This window comes from Eucyclogobius newberryi, unplaced genomic scaffold, assembly GCF_026437365.1.
Source record: "Eucyclogobius newberryi isolate DKJ021-1_F unplaced genomic scaffold, fEucNew1.0.hap1 SCAF_12, whole genome shotgun sequence".
In the NCBI taxonomy this organism is placed as follows: Eukaryota; Metazoa; Chordata; class Actinopteri; order Gobiiformes; family Gobiidae; genus Eucyclogobius; species Eucyclogobius newberryi.
Genome location: NW_027315746.1, coordinates 21,876,875 through 21,895,069, shown reverse-complemented (window position 1 = coordinate 21,895,069; position 18,195 = coordinate 21,876,875). Strand labels below are relative to the sequence as shown.

Here is an 18,195-nt window from a genome sequence, read left to right as displayed (position 1 = left end):
CACGTATTCCAGCCCCTCACTTCGGTACTGGGACCAGCACTTCTCCTGATTATAGGCCGGGCTGGAGAAATTAGGACTTCCAGATTTACAATCCACCCTTTTCTGAATTCTAACAGAAGTGGGACTTGATGACGCGTCCATTTTACTTGGAGACTCGTTGTCAACGCGCTGAAACAACACTCTCGCCTCGATGGATGATTTTGAAGCTTGCTGTCCCATGATAAACTTTTAAATGCTTTAGACCAATATGTGTCAACGGGCTTGTCCTCCGTTAAAACTGTGCCGGTTGCCTTTGCCTCTGTCATTTATAATCTGCTGAATCTGGTATGGGCTCTAATGTCTTCCCATAAAGCAGCGCGCGACTTGCTTCTTGGCATTCGGGCCAGTGCTATTTTGAGCGCGTGCACCTGGTTTAGACCGTCACCAAACTTTGACTGAGATCCAAACAACTGGGCCGAAATTGAAGCCAGTCGGTTTTTGTACTCGCGCGTCTTTAAATTTAAGTGTTAAGAACCCTGGAATGATTCGCGTCGAAAGTCCCGCAAGTGTGTCGTCACTTGTGGTTGTAGATAAGATAAGATAAGATAAGATAAGATATTCCTTTATTGTCCCACATGGGGAAATTCCATTGATGCAACGCAGGTAGATACAGAGGTAGATACAGAAGAAAAGAACAAATAACTTATAGGAAGTTTGAAAAACACTCTCAGTAGAAGATCTCTCTACACATGATTGACATTTATCTAGTCTAGATGTCTTAGCTGCTGGTGACAAGTGCGTACGTTCCCGGAGAGGTTAAATTAGAGTCTAGAATGACGGGGCTAATATGACTCAGTCTGACCATCAGCCATGACTACGGGAATAATGTGGTCCACATGATTCATATAGTCTTACCTTTGATAGAAAACACGCACGATGCCAGTACATAACATGAGTAAACTTGTTTTGATCCTTGACTTTAATGTGATTAAAACGTTGACAACTGATGCCAGAGTTTTCACTGTGATAGAAGCGGCAAGAAAATGTCTGATTCTGGCTGATGAAAGTATTTTAGTCAAAAATAGATTCCAGAGAATTTGTGTTCATTTTATTTATTTTTTCTGCATTAAGTAAAATAACAAAAAACACTTTTGAAAACTCAACAGACATCCAAAACTCAATAATAAATAAGGTATCAGGCAAACTGTGAAATAAAAGGCGTCTTCTAAACAAAAAACAAACGTGAATGACAAAACACTTTAAAAATCAAGTCAGATATTTCATAGCAGATCATTGCTTTTACTGTATTGCTTCATATTATTGTCCCACCAGAAACGAGCATTTTTAATTCAGTGCCATTTTAGCCCACGATATTCAACGATGAAATACTACTGTACATGTATAAGCTATTTAGGGAAACTGCTAAACCAAATGAGGTCTATAGGTTACATTGTATCCTCTATTGCTGGGGAAGTACCATTCTCAACCAATAAAAAGTGCATTTTTGTGTGATTGCAGTCCATGCATTTTATCAGTGAGCATCATAGTTTGTGCATTACTAATCGTGATACTCATTTGGTTAGGTTCATCCATATTTGCAATAAAAAGATCGAACGGAGCCAAACATTTCATTTAGCAAGTTTAGGTGTCCACAAAATGCCCCAAATGAAATTCCTTTCATTTAGAAGTATATTTATAGGCACTAGTTTTGAGTTTGATAGAAATTCCCCAGAGTAGGTGTATCATTCATGTGCATATAAAGTAAACTGTAACATTGCAATCATAGTGTACGCTGGTTTCATAATAAATTAGAAAGTCATGGAGAATTATTTTAGTGTTCCAAGTGTAATATTTCTTTCTGCAGATACTTTTGCAATTTAATTAAAAAGGTATTGCATGGGGCACATTGGGTAGTATTTTGCATTGCCCAAAGACTTGCACGTTATGGATATATGACCATACAGTATTCCTATAGTGAATGCCTGTCTCTGTTCTGTTAGTAGCTGGTAACTAGAGCCCCATTCAAATATGCAGCCAAACCTGGGAATTTACCTGCATTTTGCCAGAGAGAAGCCAAAAGATTGCCAGTACCACTGCTCGTTTCTCTGGTTACGAGGTTAGTTTCCTAGGTTACACTGTGCAGTTAAGTTCCATTTTCAATCAATTTAAATGATTGCTGTAGTGATAGACTGCAAGAGACAAATACCGGGTTAAATATGAACAGAGCAAACCTGGCAATATTCTGGGACTGAAGCCTGTGTGACTGTTCTGACAACCTGGACATGGCAATTTACTGGGAATTATGTGCGAATGGGGCTAATGTTGGATATACCCTTCCTCGGGTTCAACATCATCAGTCACTTGCACAGAAATAAGCTTGATTTTTACAAATTGAAATATTTTTCAACTGTACTGAATCTATATGAGCTTCACTTTGAATTTAACAACTGAAATATTTACTTTTGCCATCATATAGTTATTTAAATGCACCTGCACAGCATCTAATCAGATTAAGGGTCTGTTATGAGGCTAAATTCCCTCAACAGAATAAGATGTTATTTCTGTGTGTGTGCGTTTATGTTTTTTCATTTCACACAAATTTCCGCCTTCATTCGGATAAAGAAAATACTGATGTACGCGCTTTCCATCTACATCTACTCACTGGTTTTGCTACCACCCACCCCACTTTTAAACTTCACCACCATGACAGTTATGTTATCTGGACAGCCCCGGTAAAAGGACTGTAGGACAATGCTCTTGGCGCCAAAGTGTGGCTCGTCCAGGCGCTCACGGACAAATCGAACAGCCTCCTCATTACTGAAAGCATCCCACAGACCGTCAGAGGCTAGGATCATGAACTCAGGTTGGAGTTTATCCAGGTCAAAGGTCATGATGTCAGGGTCAGGAATGACAACGTTGAGGTTTTTCAGGGGATAATCACCGAGAGAGCGGGACATGGCCAGAATTCCTTGGACTCTCCAAGATCCATTAAAGCTGATAAAGCCACCTATAAAATACACAAATGTGTTCTATTATAACTTTGGTGATGCAAATAACAGAATATGAATGTTTGTTTGTTTTCCTTTTGTGGCTTTAGGGGTGTATTTATGTTATAGTGAACCACTATGAAAGGGGCTGTTTAGATATTAACCACCAGGTGGCGACAAAGCTACACATCTCCAGTTAAAGCGCTTTTCTACGGTTAAAATAATTTCATTGCTGAAGAAGATGATTAAAGGCGTAATGGACGATTTTTGGTGCCAAATCTGATTCTCATTTCCTCGTGGCGTGGACTGACGATTAGTCCTGCCACGTATCAATCATAGGATGCACCTACTTCTCACGTGCAGCCTCGTTCTGGTCCGTCCTCAGGAGAGCAGCACATTTTGCTGTGTCTAAGCGCATTGATCTATAATAATATAGTTCCCTCAGTGTACGGGACAAAAAGAAGACAAAGAAAGACAGTTCGACCTGGCTCAGAAGAGATGGAAATCTACGGGAGACGAGAGATGCGATCCGTCGCTCTAATAAACAAACGCACGTGTTAGCAGCGAGGCTTTTGTGTGCGCACTTCCACTTGAGTTCTCAAATCGTCGAAAAGTCGTCCATTACGCCTTTAATAAGTTCCATTTAACCATGATTCATGCAATACTAAGCAAATTTACCAATACAACCAATACATCCCAAACTTCATTTCCATCCCCGTCATACCTGCTCTCTTGATCCTTTTGCGCTCCTTGAGTTGATATGGTTTATGATCATGTGACAGTGCAACAGCATTTCCATCTTTGTCACACAAAACCCCACGAGAGTCTCCAACATTTGCTACAGTGAGCTCTCTGTCTGACAGCAGGGCCACTAAGCAGGTGGTGCCTGTGTGGATGAAATACAAAATAAAATCATAGGTTAAAAATAGGCATATTAGGACAGAAAACGTTACTATGTTTTGTACATAAATCATAATATTTACTGAAATCTGTTTTTTTTTTACTTAATAAATTAGAAGGCAGTTGTACATTTAGTTTCAATAATCCATTGCCATAATACATATAGTACTGGAGAAGCTGATTTTTCTTAATACAGTAATAAACATACAGAATCACAGAAATTATAATTTTAAGATTTGTTTTATTCCTGCATAATAAGTAATCTGCAGATGCACATCTTGAGTTCATCAATCCAAGTCAAACATGCTTTCAAAAATCCAAAAGTAGATAATATCAGACATACCCCCTCCCTTCTGACCTGCTTCATCATAGCTGGCAGAGAGCTTGTCCAGCATTTCACGGTCCACAGCCAAGATGCGCTGCTCCAGGATACTAGCATAAGAGAGCCCACTGTCTCTCTTCTCCTTCTCAAAGGCCTGCAGGTGCTGCTTCAGCGCATCAGGCAGGTGAGCCTTCACAAAATCTGCTGCTGCCTGGGGAGAGAGCATAATGTTAGGACACAAAGAGTTAAGAGGTTAATGCAATTAGAAAAGGACTGCAATGGTCATTTGTTTAGTCTACTAGGGTTACAGCCACATTTCTCAGTGACTAGTTGGTGTAATTCCTCATTTTTTCCGGGTGGACATTTTTTTTTTACAAAAGCTGCCTGGAGAAGAGGTGGTTTAAAAGAGGAGTGGAGGCAAATGTTGTGCCTTGCTACTGTTTGTACCCATATAGAAGAGTTTGATCACCAAAAATGAAGGCATCTATCAATTTGAATCAATATTTCACAATAAAACTATTATATTGTTAAAAATATTAAGATTCATAAACATAGACAATACACACAAAAATCAAATGTTTTCCTAAACTGAACTCTCAAAACCACTTGCTCTGACTGACACAGGATTGGATGTCAGCAAAAAAAGCCCCAGGCTGATCTGATCCACAAATGATTTGATCATGTCTCAAATACAATTCAAATAATCCCACATCCCTACAGACATCAGTGTAGTACATCAGCACTTATTATTTCATCCTAGAAGTGTGATTTAATTCATTCATTTCATCTAAAATGTGGTCCTAGATAAGTTCATTTCTTTGTAGATACAGTCTAGAGTCTAGTCCAGTAAGAGCATAGCAAAGCCATAATCAAATGTTAATGAAAGTGTGTGTGAGATTAGACATTCTAATTTATGGAGTGCGCAAAGTCATAATGACAATGAATCAAATGGTTCGGAAAAACTTTTCCTACATAGTTTTAGGCCCGGAACCACTGTCACACCATATTTGGTGTGACGGCAAGACTAAATTTATGTTGTGGTGTGAATGCTGAAGTACCTTTTACACAAGAAAGAAAACAATGGCCAAAAGACCATAATTTCATCTCTTCTGAGTCTATATTTAAGATAAAGTGAGGGCAAGTTTATTCCAAAACGTCAAACTATATCAAAAACAATGTTGTAACTCCCTTTTTATTCTGAAAAATAGGAACAAAATACTAGACAAGGGCCTGAGACAATAAAAGAAAAGGGGACCACCCCCACACCCACAGATTTAATGCAGTTCCTGAAGGGGGACAAAGGGAGTTAAAGTGGATGTACCCAGTCTATAAAAATAACTGTTCCTCTACCGGGTGTGTTGGTATCAAATTCTAAGGCCAATAATAAGAATAATTAATTTTACGATGATTTGTTTGAAGGCATACCTCCCCTCCATGCCCATCAAATATCGCGAATATGGACGGATGGCTCTTGTTGGTGATGTCTGTGAGCACTTCAAAGCGGTCCTCCATGTGGTCTCTCCGGCCCTGGATAGAGTAAACCGCCACATTGTTGTTCTTAAACTCCCATGTTTTGGAGAACTCAGCATCCAGCACACTCAGGCCTCCCAGACGGTCGTTCTGCATCATCTCGGCTACTTTCCCCTTCACCATCTTGACCGCGTCCCGACTGGATTTGACGATGGTTTTCACCTCGTCCGTGTGAAAGAAATAACTCCAAAGAGCCAGACTTATACACAGCAAGAACAATGTCTCCGGCCTGAGTAGAAAATAACGCATGATGCGACCAAGGAGAGACAAGAGTGTCATTGTGTCTCCTATCATCACACGCAACCAGGCTGCGTCTGTGTGGTCCCTCACAGCTCGTTCACTCCATTCGGTCACAGAACCATGTCAAACAGATGAAGCACTTCTATCTCAACAGCTCCGAGCGCACCGCGCCACCCGAGTCGTTCTTCTCCTCCGCTCCTCATGCAGCAGCATTTCTGACCCAAGGAGTTGAGACGATCTCCCGCAGTCAGTCCATTGTGTAGGACGGTGACTTTGCCCGAGGACACTTCGAGACGTGGCAAAGCCTCACAGTCGACGCGGTGATATCGATGCCCTCCCTGACCAGCCTGAATGACCTTGTCGTGGAAATTACAGATTTCCTTCGCGTCGAACTCAGACATATACACACGTCCTCCTCAGCAATAAATGAGCAAAACCATGAACTATGAGACAAACACAAACCGGAAATGCCCGTTTTTAAAACACCCCAAACGCACACACGTTGGATCCCACTGTAACGTTGGGTGAGACATTTATTTTGAAAACAAAGAAGGATGCAGCGTTTAAGACAACGGTACCTTGACACTGGTTTGAGTGCATCGTAGACTAAAGTGCGCAGCTGCAGACTCGGTGCGAGCAAAGCACTCGCACCAATGGCGCAGCTGATGATGTCATCTGTTTGATAAACACCAAGAACCAAGAGTGATCCGGGGCCCAACCATGGATCTATTATAATGGGCCCAACGCCCATATTACCAATCCCACTGACCGTCCCATTGTAAGGCATTTCGCCATCTGGACAAAAATAAACGCAAACGCTGTATACATTTGTCATTGGCGTGTTAGTGCGCACAGTGTTCTCTGGTGTCTCTTTTAACTGTGCACTTTTCCTCAAGTAGGCTTTTTTTCTAATGGCTTGTTCATTAAAAAAAAAAAAACGTTTTCAATTAACCATTCACATTTCCATTTCACGGCAGAGATCACTTTTCGAATTGAAGTGAATGCAGAATTAATACCTAATAATTAACCACTTGATTCAAAGTTGATCTGCAGGGCACATTTCATTTAGACATACGATTGCATGGTATAACAAATACAAAAAATGCGCATTTATCAAGATCAAGAATATCTGATTGCTTTTCCTGGTTTTTAGGACCAATGTAGACCAATGTGGTGAATGGGTACACCTTACAGGTTCACGGACATTGATCTGCTCCGTCGGGTTTGTGGTGATCAATTTTCTGCTTTGAAGCTCTGCCAAACGTGTTGGCCATTCGAAGGTGATGAACTTGCATATCATTCAAAGTCTAAGAACCTGTTGTGTCTCGCTGTGTTGTGAAGGCTTCTTTCTTTTAGGTAACCTTATATTTATTTTGTGTATAAACAGAGGTGCATGAAAGCAACACCATGCACTGAATATAAACCCTCTCTGACACAGGAATCATATCCCATATCACAAAGTCTTGTGGCGATACACGACCAGCTTTGTGGTATATCCCTCGGGAGTCATGTAATCACTTGCCAACCCACCTATACCCCTATAACCTACAGTGCTGGCTCCTTTGTTCACTTGCAATATAAGAGAGTAGGTTGCATCGATCATGAACAAGAGGCAATGGATGAAGCATGAACACATCTGCAGGTATGTGCTGCATTATCACATCAGTTAAATTTGTGTACTCTTATTTGAGGGTTTTAAGGGTTTGTTGAATTTACTGCATCTTCTGCTTTGCATGATAATGGTTTACTATGTTTTTGTAGTTCGTTTTGACTTTCATCTCAGAATGACACACGTTCGCGTCCTCCTCCTCCTGTGTGTTCCGGTTGTGCTGATGGCTGTGCAGATCTCTGAGGCTAAAACCACACGAGGGCTTAAAGCAGACGGCACTAGGAAGCCCCCCAGAGCAGGGGGCAGTGGAGGGTTCAGGAGGACCACAACTACCACCCCGTCCAGTCACACTGATGAGACCACTGATATGATGACGGACTCATACACTCTGTCTGCAACTGACAGCACTACATATCCCAGCGAACTTTACCCCACAGGCTTCCCCAGTGATGCTGTTGCACCTGCTGGGAACGCCATAGGAAACTACACCCTTGACTACAGTGAATGTTTCTTCAACTTCTGTGAGTGCTGTCCACCTGAGAAAGGTCCTGTGGGGCCCAAAGGAGATCCAGGGCTATCAGGGCCCCCAGGGGAACCAGGCCCATTTGGTACATATTTATAAAGGTAGTTTTGCTCAGTGAGTCTGTACAAGATCTGATTTGTGTTTGCCTTGTAGGATTACCAGGAGAGAAGGGGGAGGCAGGGCTTAGAGGACTGCCTGGCCCTACAGGACTTCCTGGAGCCAACGGACTCAATGGCGACATAGGTACATCTGCGCTTAGCAGCAGACGAGCCTTTGACTCATGTTTGTCCCTTTCCCTCACTTTATCCCTGTCTCCTTTTTTGCAAAGCACTGTTTTATTTAAGTATTTTTTGGATATCATTTTCTACGCTTTATTTATTACAACTACTACAGGTGAAAAGGGGAACCCGGGACCTATGGGCTCACCTGGGCACCCAGGGATTCCAGGAAAACAAGGAGAAAAAGGTATAACAGTAAATACACTATTATCATATTTCAGTTTATCATATTCCTAGAGAAACAATGACATTTATACATTTATACTATGTATTACTGGATATAAGAACACTCTTGTCTGCTTTATGACAACATTTGACAAATTCATAATAACAATAATAATATTACAAAACTAGTTATTTTCAAGCTATCGAAAGCTGTTTTATAGTTGTGGACAACAAATTGAAATGCCTATTTTAACACTTAACCTTTTGAGAGGAAGCGATGCCACTTGCTTGTCTCCATAAAGTCAGAGATATAAATGTTTTGCCTTGAATGATCCACAGTATTGTATATATGGAGACAAGCAGGTGTCGCCACCAGACCAAGTTACAGGTCAGATCTGTGGAGAGGTGCACTTTCTCCCTTTTTTTTTTCCAATAAAACACATGCACATGGACAAGATAGATAGGTTTAATACCATACTGTGAAGCAAGCAACGTAAAGCAACATTTACATGTGCCAAGCAGGTTGCAAAACCTTCACCAGAAAAGTTACTGTATATAGTGCGACAATAAGTCAAATTCATAAATTTTGTTCAAATGCTCAAAATGATCAGTTCTTACATTTTTGTGCTTTAAGTGCTCCCTTAAAATCGCTACTATTTTTGGGGTCAGCACAGCAAAATATGTAACCCTCTCGTCTTATGGTCATAAAGATACTTTTGTACAACTCAAACTGATAGGTGTGGCCCATTCGTTCAATTAACCATCATAATGTACTGTTCTACTAGTAAAACATTATATATACAAATTTAAAAAAACCTATGCTACATCTGTTTACTCTAAATCAGGTGATCCTGGCCCCAAAGGAGATCAAGGTGCCATTGGTTTGAAAGGAGACCCAGGAGAAAGAGGTGAACCTGGTCTGAATGGGACTAACGGCATCGCGGGGCAAGGGGGACCTATGGGTCCTCCTGGATTGGCTGGAGCAAACGGTCTAAAAGGTGACCAGGGACCCAAAGGAGAATGTTTGCTGATTGACAGGGGCCCTAAAGGGGATGTGGGTTTCCCAGGCCCCCCTGGAGCCAGAGGTGAAATGGGGCTCAATGGGACAGAGGGTTTGAAGGGAGACAGAGGAGATCCAGGGTCTCCAGGACAAAGAGGCGATGCAGGGGCTAGAGGACCTCCAGGCCCTCCAGGAGGACGAGGGATGCCTGGGCAAAGAGGGGAGAGAGGAGTCAAAGGTGTGAGAGGGCCACGGGGACCTAAAGGCCCTCCTGGAGAAAGCGTGGAACCGGTCCGTTCTGCTTTTAGCGTGGGCCTGTTCCCTAGTAGGTCTTTCCCTCCCCCTGGACTCCCTGTGAAGTTTGATAAGGTCTTCTACAATGGGGAGGGCCACTGGGACCCATCCCTCAGCAAGTTCAATGTGACCCACCCTGGGGTCTACCTTTTCACATACCACATTACAGTCAGAAACAGACCTGTACGGGCTGCCCTGGTGGTCAATGGTGTAAGAAAGCTGAGAACACGGGACTCTCTTTACGGTCAAGACATTGACCAGGCCTCTAATCTGGTCCTAATGCAGCTGAGTGAGGGGGACCAGGTGTGGCTCGAGACTCTGAGAGACTGGAATGGAGTCTACTCCAGCAGTGAAGACGACAGCACATTCTCCGGCTTCTTGCTCTATCCAGACTCAAAGGATAAGCTCATCCCTTTAGAAAACCTCTGACAGCTCCACCACCAAATGTTCCAAAGTTTCCAGTCAGTCACCTAGATTAGAGTCGAAATTAGGTTGCTTGCTGCTGCCGCGCTTGCATCAAAAGATAATCTTCTAATAGATGTGTTTCTTCAATACTTTGCAATGCAAATAAAATGAACATGCATCAGTTTTATCTTGCATATTTGTATTTATTAACCTAAAATTAGTTGGGAACTGTAACTATAGCAATTAAACGCTAGAGGGCGTCAAATATCTAAACGTGTCCTCTCACACTTTACTTTCGACTTGCATTTACATAAGAACTTTGCATATGTCCAATTAAATAGCTAATACATTAGACATTTCCATTGCTACCAAAGCTCTCAGAGGGTAAAATGGTGGATTTGATTGTATAGACTATAACCAAACTGTCCACGTTCAAACGTTCGTGACGATTTCAACAGCAGCAGTGAGCATGTGTAAACTGTGTGCAACAATAAGGGGAGTGATAGATTATACCAGTGTATGTGTATATTTTGTTGTGCTATATTTTATAGAGTTTATGATCGCTAAAACAAGTGAACATCGCATTTAGTGAAATATGAGCTGCAATCAAACCACCACATGTCACATGTGCATGTTGTAGGGCAGACTATCTGTCCTAAAATAGGCAATAAATAAATAAATACATATAAAAATATATATATACGAAAATGATGTTAAATGGATGTGTGTGTGTGTGTGTGTGTGTGTGTGTGTGTGTGTGTGTGTGTGTGTAATTATAGGCTATTTTCGCTTAAAAAAAAGAAGAAAAAAAAAAGAATAGGCTACAACAATAAAGTGGCTTGTTTTCTGTTGAAAAAGCAAAATCATCGAATTTTGTGGGACAAATAATGATTGGATAAAAATCGAGTGCTAAATTTTGGTTTGCCTAAATGAAGGCTACATTTTCTAAATGCCGCCTATTCAATAACGCATTTTGTCACATAGGAAAAGCTCCAACTTGGAAGAGCGTCGTCTCCATCCACTGGTGGAAAATGTAGCCTATATGCCACTGCAAGGGCCCACATTATTTACACTTCTGCTTGCACTGGGACTGCGTGTGTAAGTATGTTAAAATGTTATTTGGCTTGTTTGTTTATAGCCCTATCTGTGTATATATGAGTGTGTGCGCGCATTTACGAAACTTCTCCAGCCTGTGTGGAAAAATATAAATAACTACCTTGGCGGCGTGTGCAGTGTGTAATCTGTTCCCGGCAGGCTGGATTCCCACTGTGAGAAAGACAGTATATTGTTCCTGCAGCGGCGCAGATAACAACTCATTAGCATACTGAATCATTTGGCTGCAAGAGGCACTCTGCCACCCATCTGCACGGCACTGATAAACACGCACACTCGCGCATCTACACATACAAACAGCGCTGGCTTTACGCGCTCCTTCCCTTTTCAAAACCTCATATATACCCCGCCTGTATCCCTCTTCGTTTTGTGAGCCTGTCTTTTTTGGAGGAGGCGCAGGTAAACGTTTGGCAGGCATTAACCCAGAGAGGTCCTTCAGTGGAGCCAGGTCCCCGAACACCTGGATGTCTCTGATGCTCCCTGGAAGCAATTATAGTTTTTTAGAAAAGTCCAAGAACTGCTGGCGCTGGAAATGTAACAGTAAATAGGCTGCGACTGTGAAAGTTAGGGAGGAGTTGGCTTTTTCAAGTGGCAAAGCAACAAACACATTCCTAATTTCGACTAACTTTTCAATTGCATAAGGAAATAAATTGGCTGTTTTACAATAGTGACAGAACACCGCGCAAACGAGTGCAGAGCAGGCTGTCCAAACTACTTTCACAATGGCAGGATATCCTGTGGGTCAGAAAGCCAGCTTAAACTCTGCAGGAAGTTGTCACTTGTATGGAGGAAGTAGTCGGATTCCAGCCTTTATAGGTGAAGATTTTATAATAACACTGCACTTTGAACTAAATATGTAAATGTCTCTCATCTAAACCTGGTGGTGTACGATATTTAGTCCGGCAAATGTAGTCATATCCCAGTATATTTCATTGGCCTAAACAAAAGTGTAATAACTATGTAATCTTCCTAAGACCCATGCACAGTATCAGTAGTTTATGCCACTTAAAGAAGAGTAAGAAGATGGATACAACATTCTACAATGAACTATGTTTCCTAATCAGAGGTATGAGGACCTAAGCGACCAAACAGTGAGTCAATATAATGGATGCATAACTTACTTAACTGACAGATCACCGTACCTTTACTAAGGCTTTGAGCATTTATTTTAGGTCTGTATCACAATGCAATGTACTTAATTTAGGTTATCAAGGCAGAATCACAAAACTCAAACTTACAATCAAAAATATATGTATTTTTATTTAAGCTAGTTCAGCAGATTTGGTCACCGGACCACAGTTTGGAAACCTCTGACTTATATGTTCTCAATCTTTTCATTGTATTGTATTTTAAACATACAGCATGTCAATCTTTTCATTGTATTATTTTGTAAATATACAGCATGTCAATCTTTTCATCGTTCATTTACAGTCTTTGTTTGCTTTTTCATAAATCCGATATTCTTAAATAAAGAGGGTGCACCATATATATATACTGTATGTATGGTGACACTTTGGTGCATTTTGATACAGCTGGCTTTTCAAAAGCATTTTCATATTCTGTGTGGTTTTGAAAATGTTTCTGTATAAGTAACCCTAAGTAACCCCAAAGTAATAAGTAAATCTGTATTTTGAAAAAACTGTTTATAGTTCTACTGATTGGAATTAATTTCAAAATTGCACACAAACAATTTTCTCACTTTGTTTTATTCAGGGTTTTTCGTATAAAATTCCTCACTGTGACATTGGATATATTCATAGTTACAACTATACAACAAATATGCCTTTACCAAACGTACAATGTCCCTTTACCGCAGGTAATAAAATTCCATAAATACCAAAGGTACCAATATAGGCTACGACGTCCTGCTCAGAAAGAAGCAGAACCGAACAACAGCAAGCATTATGACTGTCTTTAGCAGAGAGATGCTGGTGTTGCTGGTATTAACACTGTGCATGTGAGAGATGCTGCAATGAAGGGATATTCCTGTGTACCATACTAAACTACTAGATCGTGTTACAGCTTTAAAAACACGCAAACATTCATATCAAAAGGACCTCATGAGGCATTTATGATTTTGTGTGACCCAAAGACACACTGCATGTCAGGTACCGGCACAACAAATTCATATCTTTCAATTGGTTCATCATCACCAAATATGGTACCACATATGTTACAAAAATTAGACCTTACATGTTCATGCCACTGATCTATCAAATCAATTGACAAACACAACGTTGTTACCACACCAGTCACTGTTAGTACGTTGTGTCAAGGAAACTTAATGCTATTTACATTACGCAACTGGGATTATGGCAAGTTTTTGGTCTGACAAAAAATTGCAATCTCTTTAATCTTCAAAAACATGTATAGCATTTTGTAACCGGACTACATTGTAACCATCATCATGTCAGATCATGGTCAGGTCAAATCTGCACAAATTATTTGCCAAAATTGTTTATTTAGTTTGGTTTTGAATTGTTTCTATATATTTTTCAAATAGTGTATCTTTGGGCGTAAAATATAATCATCAGTTGGTCAAAAACATGCAGAATGTACAAGTCCTACAATAGAACCAACACGCTCAGAAATGCAGTGCCATGCAAACTGTCTATTTGAAAATTAGATTGAAATCCACAGATGGCAAAAGTTTTTAAAGGTCCTGGGCAATTTCAACCTTATATCATCCTTGCTTGACTTGGTTGTTTTTGGGAGACCGGTTGAAACATTGGATTATCGCCGGTTGGCCCCATCTAAGGTGCGTCCATTGCGTCTCAAATCCCTAGATGGCAGATGGATGGAGCGCTGAGCTGATATCGTCCTTGGAACTGGAGGTGAATCCTGGTCCTCCACAAAGCTCTCTGGACTGCCGTCTCCATCTCCATCGGGCAAACTTCCACAACTAGAGCTGGGGGACATTGTCTCTAGAATATCGTCCCGAGCCAAACTCACCACTGTATTCTGCCGAGGTCCTTCTTGTGGGGTCCTATCGAGAGCTCCCACCCCGACTAAAATTCCAGTTTCTCCATCTGTGTCTGTTCCGAGATTCCTGCCTCCATCCTGATCTTCCAGCAGGTTGGATAAGAAACTAATGTATTTCATGGCCAGCCTCAAGATCTCATTCTTGCTCAGTTTCTTGTCCGGAGGGTGAGTGGGGATGAGTTTTCGGAGCTCGGAAAATGCCCCGTTGACGTTCTGCTGTCGCCAGCGCTCTCGGCTGTTTGTGAATATACGGCGGACGATTTTAGGCTGACCCGCTAAAAGGAGAAGAAAAAAAAGGAAACGTTGTTCAAATGAGGGATTAACTGTACAAGTTTACCACACAATATCTCCTGACATTAGGTGATGCACTTAAATAAAGAATGGAATAGCCACGCAGTAAAAAAAAAAAAAAAGAAGTATAATGGACACATTGAGTTGAATCAAGAGAAAACACAAAATGTGACATCTTCAGGATTTTCCTCCATACAGTCCTGAACTTTGTTATGTGGTTAATTGCTGGGTGAAAAAGTTTGTGTTTGAAATACATCACATCTAACTGTGTAATAGGATGGTAGACGAATTGCAAACTCTTTGCCAAACGGAGTGTGTGTGTGTGTGTGTGTGTGTACGCACACTGTTTTTGGATTAATTTAGGATGACAAAACACCCTACTGCAGGTACTCTCATCCTCCCTATATGTTCAGGCTCTTGTTGCCCTTGGAACACACCCAGTCTATCTTAATCCTTCAGCCCACTCTGCAGTAAAACCTTGGCATGGAGGCAGCTGCACCCCCATCGTCCACCCCTATATGGCAACGAGTGGGCAGTGGTAAAAACAAACAAACAAAACACTGAAAATGAAATAAACTGGCCCAAAATGTGTTTGCTTCGAACAGAAATGATCCCATCAATACATATTTTTAATTAATTGTTTTATTTTTTGGAGTGTGTTTTTTGCTCATATCATGCTCTCTGCAGCCTCTCCTGCAGCACAGAGCAGAGATCCATGTCAGTGATGAATGACAATGGAGATGAGGAGGGGACTGTATTGGCAGAAGGAGGACACAGCAGAAGTGCGTCTTACCATACTTATAAAGATCTAAAATGCGCCTACCCTCGTCGAGTTCAACCTCATAAGGCGCCGGTCGGCGCTTTACCCTGTTGCTGGGGTACATGCTGTACTGCTCCGAGTCTCCTCCAAGACTGCAGTCCCATGCAAAAATCACATAAAACACAGGAGTAAGAGAAGTCAGCAGAAACTGAGATGGCAGATCAAGAAGCATAGCATAATTGTCCTAATTGGCACTAATTATTGGTCCATTCTGTTGTACCACAGACTACGAGTTATTTTTGGGCCTATTTCTTGGCATTTCAGAAGGCTACATGTTTATAAACTTTATAAATGTATGTGTGATTCATCCATTTATCATGCCCTATTCTGTGCTGTACCTGTTGATGGCGGCGAGAGGCTGTGCCAGGTTGTAGAGCATCGCCCGGGCCGGGACAGGGAACGCGTTTGGGCTCAGCTGGACCATTCGAGCGTCGTCTCGTTGTGGCGGCGGAAGCGGCAGCGGCGGAGGTCTACGAAGTTCCGTTATTGGCACCAAATGATTGTCAGTCCTGTGTTCAAGCGCTTTTATAGCGTCCCTCCTAGAGAGCTCGATCACCGGCACTTCCCTTTTCAGGTCAAGGACGTTGTGAGAGGCAGTTTCCTTGGCAACGCCGTTAATGATGATGCTGATGCTGGTCCCGTTGCTCGACTTCTGCAGAGGAACGTCATCCGTCTCTTCCACTACCTTCATGTCCCCTCCTCCTCCTTTACTCCTCTCCTCCTCCTGGCACCCCTCGTGCTCCCCCCTCGCCTCCTCGTGCTCCTCTTTACATCCATTCTGTCTGGAGAACTGTTCTTCCCCCTTTTCAGGACCTTGGGCTGGGTCGGGACTCCCAGGACAAACCTCCGGCTGCCGTTTTTCCATCATTTTCACAGCGTCACCACTCGCACCCTTCCTCGACAATCTGGACCATATTAAACCATTATTACAATCTTTAGCACGCTTCTTCAATGTCTTATTGTTTATTGTCAGACAAATATTACATTGTAAAAAAAACACTAAAGGACCCTTTCCTTTATTGTGCTATTCTTTAACCATCGCATTGACCTATGTTTAGATACTGAACATTGTGATAGGATAAGAATTGGTAGTTAGCTAAATTCCTATTATTTATTATAAGAGCAATACATTTGGCTAATAATTCTGTTTGCTTGAACGTAGACCTAAGCAACAAAATGCACATTATAATTGCGTGGTCAATTGAAAGACTCGTGTATTTCCTCATGACAAACCTTTATCTTCAGCTCCACACTAACCCTAATAGGCCATGTTAAAACCCACATGAACACCAAAATAAAACTATTCTGGTCAGATTTATTTGAAACAAGCCAATATATATTAATTAAAACGCACAGAAATAATACCCCGGGAGTATTCAAAACGATTAGTGCAGGGGATTCATTTAGCCTTGGGCAACCACACAAATAGTCAGCGAGACACGGACAAATTAGGGAATAGCCAATTCCTAGCATAGAAGAAAAACATTTTTTGATCGAAGTGAAGGCCATGATAAAAAGGACACACAAATGCCACTTATTTTATCCATGAAATGTTAGTGGTAACCGCGTGGTATCTCGTTCAAACACATTGTAGCCTAATTGAATGCGTAAAATAAGCCTAATCAAGCGTAATGTCTGCATTCTCTAACAGGCCTCGCACCCTTTATTTCCAACCACAGCATCCAATCGCACACAAATTATCATGAATTCAAATATTACCCCTACGCACAAAACGTCCCGATCGCCAAGCACTGGTAAAAAGCCCTAACGATTATTAAAAAGGTGCGTATTTGGAGAACTCACCGCTAGCGCCGTGTTGTTGATGTCAGTGTGGAAGTGGAGCCATTTTGTGAGTGGGTCATCCATGTCTGCGCTTTTTCTTTTTTCCGCGACTTCTCTCTCCGTGAATGTATGTGTATGTGTGTGCGTAACAGTGAGTTATTCCTCTCTTCATACTCGCGCACGCGCGCGCTCCCTCAATGTGGGGAGCAGCGGAACACAGGCCGCAATGTGGCCGAGTGAGATAAGCGCACGGCAGCGGCCTCTTCATTCCCGATAAGCTCCTAAACCCATTATTTATGAAATGATTCATTATTATTTGGCTGTCGTTGGCTATATAGGCTTGTGGAGGGCAAAGCATAAAAAAGGAAAAACAGCCACGGAGCAACGGCCTGTAACAACTAGGATACTGTAGCCTATGAGCTGCTATAGGTGTTTTAATTTTGATGAAAGAAACAAAAGTGAGGGTTAAGCGTTTGACCTCTTTATTCCTTAAAAAAAAAAAGATTCCCTTTAATCCTGGAATAAGATAATAAAGGTGGTCTTGCATTGGCATATTTAAAGGAATAGTCTAGAAGTCTAACCAATAATCCATCCATGCCTTAAAGCTGACGTGTTAACAATAGATCACAAAAAGATGCGCTTCTAATTATGATAAGCGCGCGTTAATTGAAAGGCCGGCGATTATTTATTAAACAAAATTGACGATAAAACGATCAGCAGTGGTCTGTTCGCGTGGATAGTTTTGTGTTATGGGGGTCCCCAGGTACGCAGGGAGTCATGGGCGCGTGAGATAAAAGCGTATCGGCTTCTGTTGGATCAGATAATAGAGAGGCTTCAACGAACACGCGCTATCAGTGCACGCGCAGGGCTGAGCAGGTACGGCCCATTAACGACAAAACGTTCGTCCACGTGTTCACAGTAAATGGGTCATTTGACACTTTTAGTAAACCATGTAGAATATTTGAAATGTTTTCA

At 41.7% G+C, this 18,195-nt stretch overlaps 3 protein-coding genes across 5 annotated transcripts; 1 reads left to right on the top strand and 2 right to left on the bottom strand.

The window, feature by feature from the left end:
- Positions 1 to 1,669: 1,669 nt before the first annotated feature.
- ppm1la (protein phosphatase, Mg2+/Mn2+ dependent, 1La) lies at positions 1,670 to 6,057 on the bottom strand. Of its 2 annotated transcripts, none has more exons than XM_072441447.1 (4): positions 5,614 to 6,057; positions 4,210 to 4,399; positions 3,691 to 3,852; positions 1,670 to 2,986 (listed from the first exon to the last, which is right to left on the bottom strand). In XM_072441447.1, the coding sequence occupies exons 1-4, from the start codon at positions 6,010 to 6,012 to the stop codon at positions 2,634 to 2,636; spliced, it is 1,104 nt and encodes a 367-aa protein (XP_072297548.1). In that variant the 5' UTR covers positions 6,013 to 6,057; the 3' UTR covers positions 1,670 to 2,633. The 2 variants fall into 2 exon arrangements, with proteins under 2 accessions (XP_072297548.1, XP_072297549.1); XM_072441448.1 differs by having other exon boundaries at positions 4,225 to 4,399; positions 5,614 to 6,056.
- Positions 6,058 to 7,529: 1,472 nt separating this feature from the next.
- otol1a (otolin 1a) lies at positions 7,530 to 10,343 on the top strand. The gene is made up of 5 exons (XM_072441446.1): positions 7,530 to 7,600; positions 7,720 to 8,175; positions 8,244 to 8,333; positions 8,484 to 8,555; positions 9,379 to 10,343. Exons 1-5 carry the CDS (start codon positions 7,585 to 7,587, stop codon positions 10,254 to 10,256), a joined length of 1,512 nt encoding a protein of 503 aa, XP_072297547.1. The 5' UTR covers positions 7,530 to 7,584; the 3' UTR covers positions 10,257 to 10,343.
- Positions 10,344 to 13,032: 2,689 nt separating this feature from the next.
- On the bottom strand, positions 13,033 to 17,461 carry tal1 (T-cell acute lymphocytic leukemia 1). 2 transcript variants are annotated; one of them, XM_072441443.1, is made up of 4 exons: positions 17,242 to 17,461; positions 15,777 to 16,343; positions 15,412 to 15,530; positions 13,033 to 14,602 (listed from the first exon to the last, which is right to left on the bottom strand). In XM_072441443.1, exons 2-4 carry the CDS (start codon positions 16,304 to 16,306, stop codon positions 14,079 to 14,081), a joined length of 1,173 nt encoding a protein of 390 aa, XP_072297544.1. In that variant the 5' UTR covers positions 16,307 to 16,343; positions 17,242 to 17,461; the 3' UTR covers positions 13,033 to 14,078. The 2 variants fall into 2 exon arrangements, with proteins under 2 accessions (XP_072297544.1, XP_072297546.1); XM_072441445.1 differs by having other exon boundaries at positions 15,442 to 15,530; positions 17,242 to 17,395.
- Between the last annotated feature and the right edge of the window lie 734 nt (positions 17,462 to 18,195).